The sequence below is a fragment of the Suricata suricatta genome, chromosome 3 (assembly GCF_006229205.1).
Source record: "Suricata suricatta isolate VVHF042 chromosome 3, meerkat_22Aug2017_6uvM2_HiC, whole genome shotgun sequence".
Lineage (NCBI taxonomy): Eukaryota > Metazoa > Chordata > Mammalia > Carnivora > Herpestidae > Suricata > Suricata suricatta.
The window spans coordinates 171,293,227-171,298,979 of NC_043702.1; the positions used below are offsets into that span (position 1 = coordinate 171,293,227).

General features: G+C 58.0%; 1 protein-coding gene across 1 annotated transcript in view; it reads left to right on the forward strand.

Annotated features, from left to right (window-relative positions):
* The window catches only part of VSIG8 (V-set and immunoglobulin domain containing 8), a 16,877-nt gene extending 11,414 nt beyond the window's left edge, over positions 1–5,463 (forward strand). The window contains exons 8-9 of the mRNA XM_029933423.1: positions 611–694; positions 5,251–5,463. Coding sequence (XP_029789283.1) covers positions 611–694; positions 5,251–5,463 — 297 coding nt within the window. The remainder of the gene's footprint in view (positions 1–610; positions 695–5,250) is intronic.
* Positions 5,464–5,753: the final 290 nt, after the last annotated feature.

Genomic DNA, 5,753 nt, shown 5'->3' on the forward strand with positions numbered 1-5,753 from the left:
GCCGGAGAGTGGGTGCGGGTCTGGACTGGATGGTTGCGTGTAAGGTCTGAGCTCCCGAGCGGCAGTGTTAGCACAATAAAAGCGACTGTAAGACCCGAGGCTGCTGTGGTTCCACGGAGGAGCGGCGCGGGGCCGGGGACGCGGGCGGGAGGCTGCTCCCCCTTCCCCCAGTTCCTCCCTCCCACCTCCGACCTGCGGGCGGGCGGGCCGGAAGTGGCTGCCAATCCCACTGGGTCCCGCGGGGGGTCGGGGAGCCGCCTCCTAGGTCGCGAGTCCGGCTTTCCCCTCCCATTCCGGAAGGCAGGCGTGGGCCAAGCGGGGACTGGCTGGGACGGGATCCCTAGAGGTTCCCAGCCACCCTCAGCGCCTTCTCCCTCCTCCCTCGTCGACCTCCTCCCTACGGCTCTCTCCCGGGTGTATGCCTTAGTTGTCAACCTCCAGGAAGGATTTCAGAGCCCTGCTCTGGGGTAGCGGACCTTTCGGGGCATCTCAGGCAGCGACCCCCCCCAAACCACGCCTGATTTCAGGGAAAGGGGATGGACTTTTATTACGTGCCCATTAGGTGCCAGGTGCTTGCCGGTATTTTTGTCTTCTTTAATCCTTGCTTTAGTCCCATGAAGTCGTGCACTATCCCATTGTGCAGATGAAGAAACAGAGGCTTGAGGAAGTAGCTATCTTGACCAAGGCCACAAAGGTAATGATGCAGGGGTTGATCCAGGCAGGTTTGACTCTAGGACATCAGGCTGTTTCTCTGATTCCTGAATTCCTTCCTCAGCACTCCTGACCAAGGATGCTCCAACCTCTTGAGTACCTCCAGTGACATCTTACTACCTCCCAAAGCAGCCCATTTGGCCTCTGTCTGAGAGATATTTCTTCTGCGGGGCCCAATTTTTGTTCCCCAGAGCTTTTATCCCTGGGTCCAATTTCAGCCCCCAGGGAGCCCTAAGCATCGTGTTTTCAGGTCAGCTGCCTCTAGGAGTCCAGGTGGCTGTCGCGCACGCACAATGCCTGCAGCAGTCACAAGCAGAAGTGTGCCTGGTCTAGGGGGTGAGGGTCTTTTGAGGAACAGAGTTCTACCTGCCTCTGCCTAGCCAGCCGCCTGCCTGCTGGGAGCGCAGGCATTTCCTTCTTTTTGCCTCTCTTCCTCCGGAGGAGGCTTCCTAACTCTCCCTGCTCCTACCCTGCAGCCGCATGAAGCGTGGGGTATGGGTGCACCTCAAAGTACCTGGGTTTCAAGTTTCTTAACTGGGGAAGCCCTGACACCCTGCTTGGTTACTCACAGCTTAGGAAGCCTTCCGGTCGGCTTGGGTATTTGCAAAAGGGTACGGGCATTGCTGGCTCTGCCTTGCCAGAGGTTGGGGAGAGAAAGGAGAGCCAGCGGGACAGAGGGAACCTGGTACAAATGCTTTGGGGTGGGGGTGGGCTCTTGGGGATGGGCGGGGACACAGCGGGGAGGGGATTGAATGGTAAGGGGGACAGAGAACTACAGGACCCCCACTGATCCCTTTGTTTGGACACTTGCATGAGCATCTGTACCAGATAGGGTTAGACCTTTGGCAGCGCATGGGGACTGGCACACTGGCCCTCAGGCAGGGGACTGAGCAGGATGACTCGGGGTGGGGGGGCTCTGAGGAGCCTGCTGTAGGGAGTTCAGCCTCCCGTAAGGTGGTGAGGGATGGACAGCCGGCTGTGGGGGTGGTGGTGAATGACATCATCTTCCCCATTCCAGACACTAGGGAGCTGCGCTCAGACAGCCTTCACTGGAGGGTGAGAACAGCGGGGCTCTGGCAAGGAAAGTTTATTAAACAGCAGTGAGAGATTCTAGAGTGGTTCTGGAAACACCTTCCAGGAAGGTGACTCAGGGCACGCTGGGAAGTTGCTAGAGGCGGGCTCTCTGTCAGTACCTGGGTGCTCACCACCAGGGCGCTGGGGAGAGGCTGTCTGCTCCTGCCATTTACCATCGGGGGCATGCTGGGCTCTTCTCCTTTCTCCACACGAACCCTTGTCAGTGTGGGGGGCAGAAAACACGCGTGGTGAATGTTTAACAGTGGAGGGACAGGGGGCAGGGAAGACCTGACTTGTCGCATCTGGCCTTTCTGAGATGCACGCACTCCCCGTGTGGCTGATTTCCAGTTGTCCCTGCGCGGGGTGGGGGCAGTGTGCACCCCCCCCCCACAGACTTGCTCCACAAGACAGGTGCCGTGGAAGTAAATGACCTCCACCACGGAGACAACAGTGAACATCACTTAAACAGTTAGGAAGTGAGGCATTTTTGGAGTACTTATCTCTTGTCTGAATGTAATTTATTTGTAAACTTATGGAAGTTACTTTTCAGCCATGGTCGCCTGGAACAGAGGGCGTGCAAATCGTAGGGGGGGCCATGTCACCGGGCAGGCAGAAGGCTGTGCACACAGACGGGGTCTTAGGAGAGGGAGTCTCAGGCATCGTCTCGAGTGTTCTCTGCTTTTCCGTGGAGACACCAGCAGCACAAAGTTGGTTGTGTCCGCTCTGCTTCCCGGTGCTGCCTTCGGTATCTCTCCCCAGCCTTCCCAGAGCAGAATCCTCTGCTCACGGGAAGATTAGATGACTTGTGCGCCCCTGGTCACCACCAGATCCCTAGCACGGCATCCCGGGGGTTTCCATGAATATGACATCTGCTTATAAGACACTGAGTCCCTCCTGACCCTTCTGACTCATGAGTCTCTCCCCAGGTTTTAGGAAGTCATGTTCCAGCCATCCTCTCTTATGCTCCCATTCTCAAGATCCGAGTGGCATGGAATCCCAGTGAATTTTCTTCTCTGGCTGCCATTCAACTATCTGCATCCTGCTGCCTGATTACATTTCCATGACTCCAGCCCCCGCAGACCCTGGGGGTGACTCTGGGGAGGGCTTCCTTGTTTTTCCTGCCTCTCCGGAAAGCAAGGGGTTTTGAGAATTGCACAATCACTGTCTGGAGGCAGGGAACTGGTCGGAACCTTAGCCTCCTCCCTGTGCTTCCCTGGGACCCCCCCCTCCCTGGGAAATCCCTGCTCTGCGGTTTACACTCTGCAGCCACCCGACCTCTCCAGAGTGATCTCCCATTGACTCCTGGTGTGTGGACACAAAACTGGTGCAGTGAGATGAGATGAGGAGGGACTTTGGAAGGGAAAGAGCCTAAAGGGAGGTAGGACCATGCCGGTGAGGTGGGTCGGCGCTGCTCTGGGAAAACTGGGGGTGCTGTCACCAGCAGGGCATGGACGGGACAGCCCATGCCGCCCTGCAGCAGTCCTTGCCCTCAGCAGTCCCCTGCCCGGCGTTTTAGGGGGACAGGATGGGACATGTGTGACACAGAGAGGACATAGTCAGGAAACGGAGCGGAGGAAACAGCGCCGCAACTCTGCCCAGCTCATCTCTACAGAGGCTGTGTCTGGGGTGGCCATGGACCCGTGCTGGGTGTCTTGGGGGAAATAGAGGTGGGGGGAGGGGAGGGGAAGAAAATGTGTAATAAGTATTTGTGAGTTACTCATGTTCACACATGCAGAGGAAAAGACCTAGGTTTTAGAGACCAACTGATGTGAGTCCATAGTTATTTAATAAGCCCCAAATCAGAGGTGGGGGCTGGGTCAGTGGCAGGCCCAACACGGGGAGGAGATGGAATGAATGAAACCTTGGGATTGAACTTGGAGGTGATTTACCATGTGGGGGAAGAGGTAGGAAGCCCAGAAAGTAGCAAATAGGGAAGAAGGAGGGGCCTTGCCTCTGAGTTCCTGAATCCACGCGCATGTTAATATTGACAACACTCCTCATTAGTAATAGCGATACTAATAATAACAGGAAGCACCAGAAACTCAAGCTCAGCAGAGTCCCAGGGTCAGGCCTGGGGACCAGCTTCCAGAATCTCCAGAGCCACCTCCCTGGACCGGGGCGTGCACACCCTTGTATGCCCTTTCTTGTCTACCCACTTGCTCTTAGCTACTGGCACTCAGGCCCACGTCTGCTGCCCTCTGGGCACGGTGCCCACTGGGGCACCCCCTGGAGCCTGGACCTCGACAGCCCCTCCCAGGTGCACAGTCCCTGATGAGGGGTCCTCCCCCACCCAAAGCTGAGGGGCCACCCTCCCAGCAGGGGCCACAGAGAGTTTCTGAAACATTTTTGGGAGGCTCAATTCAGCTTGGAACTGAGCTCCTTCGGCTCAGGACAGGTTCCCCTTCCAGCCTGTCTCTGCCTGTTAGTCCCTGCAGACACCCCCCCCCAACCCCGGGTCTGTGCCCCTCTCCAACTTGGTCGCCTCTTGAAGCCTGAGGGCCCCTCCCTGTCAGACCTGCCTGAACGCGCTCCTTGGCTCAGCAAACTCAAACTTGTAGTCCTGCCTCCAGCCCCAGCCCCCACCTGGCCTCAGCCCCATTGCCTGCCACACTTCAAGTTTCCTCCCTTCCCCCTCTCCTCCCCTTCCTTCCCCTCCCCCCACGGCTCTTTCTCTCTCTCCCTCCTTCCCTCTTCCCCCCACTTCTCTCCCTGCTTCCCCCCAAACTCTCTCTCTCTCAGTCTGCATCAGGTCTTCAGAGGCAGACTGACCATATCTAGCTCATTACCCCAGGCTCCTCTGCTCCCAGAGAAGGGGAAAGGACGTTTACTTTGCTGTCTCTGAGCGTCCGGAGCCTCCTGCTCCCCTCCTCCCTCCATCACACTGGGCTTCCACTGAGGGCAGGGCTGGATCACCTCCTTTCTCAATATTTACTCCCTCTGAGAGCTCAGGCTCTCTCCTGGGCTGACCTTCCTTAGGATTAGTAGGATGGATAAAGATGGCTCCGCCAATAGCCACTGGCTGTGATTCCCCGGGAATGCCGTATTCCCTCCTCCGTCCTGTAGGCTGAGGGCCCTCGTTTCTTCTGCTGAAAGTGTCCAGTGAGGCCCCATCCCTCCGGGACTCCAGCTTGTTCTCCGTCTTCCCCTGCCCCTGCCCCAGGCAGGACAAGAGTACTCCTCTTCTAGGTGGTGTAAGGGGCGGGGAAGGAAGCCCCGATCTCATGGCAGCATTGAGGCAATGCTGGTCCCTGAGGCAAAGAGACAACCTGGTGATGAGTGTTTGTGTGTCCTTCAAACTGGGTGGTGGGACAGCCTCCCAGGAGGCTGTGTGTGAAGGCTGGATGTTCACCAGGGTCAGTGGTGCCACAGCAGACTGCCACTACCCTCCTCTGTCGGCCTGAGAACACCCCTGCCCCAAGGCCCTGACTCATGCTGCCCCTGGCTCTCTGCCCTGCCCTCCCCTAGGCCACCACTGACCCTTCAGGAGAATATGGGACATTTGCAGCCCAGAGTGGCTGGGTAGCCAAATATCTGCTTCAACCCTGCAGCAGCTCCGCGGCTGAGGGCCCATGCAGGGAGGTGCTGGCCTCCATCTCCGAAGCCTGGAGCCTCCCTGCCATCTGCCCAGGCACCCCAGACTCTCCTTCCACCAGCCAGCCTGACCCCGAGGGAACTTGATGTCCTCACCACCCCATGGCCTTGACCTGGCCAGTGCTACTGACCTGGGAGTTTCAGTGTCTGAAGGCTCTGGCCATGACACTGTCCCTTTGCTTGGGAAGGCTCTCCTGAGTAGCAGTGGGGGCTCTACCCACCCCGCTGGGACTCAGGATGCAGCGGCAGTGGGCATGAGGTGGGTTGCATTTGGAGGGTGTTGGGGTCAAGGACAGCCGCAGCACTGTCCACCGTTATTAGCCTCAGATCCCCAGGGTTCAAGGCTTTCCAGGGCTGGGTTGGCGGGACTCAGGCTG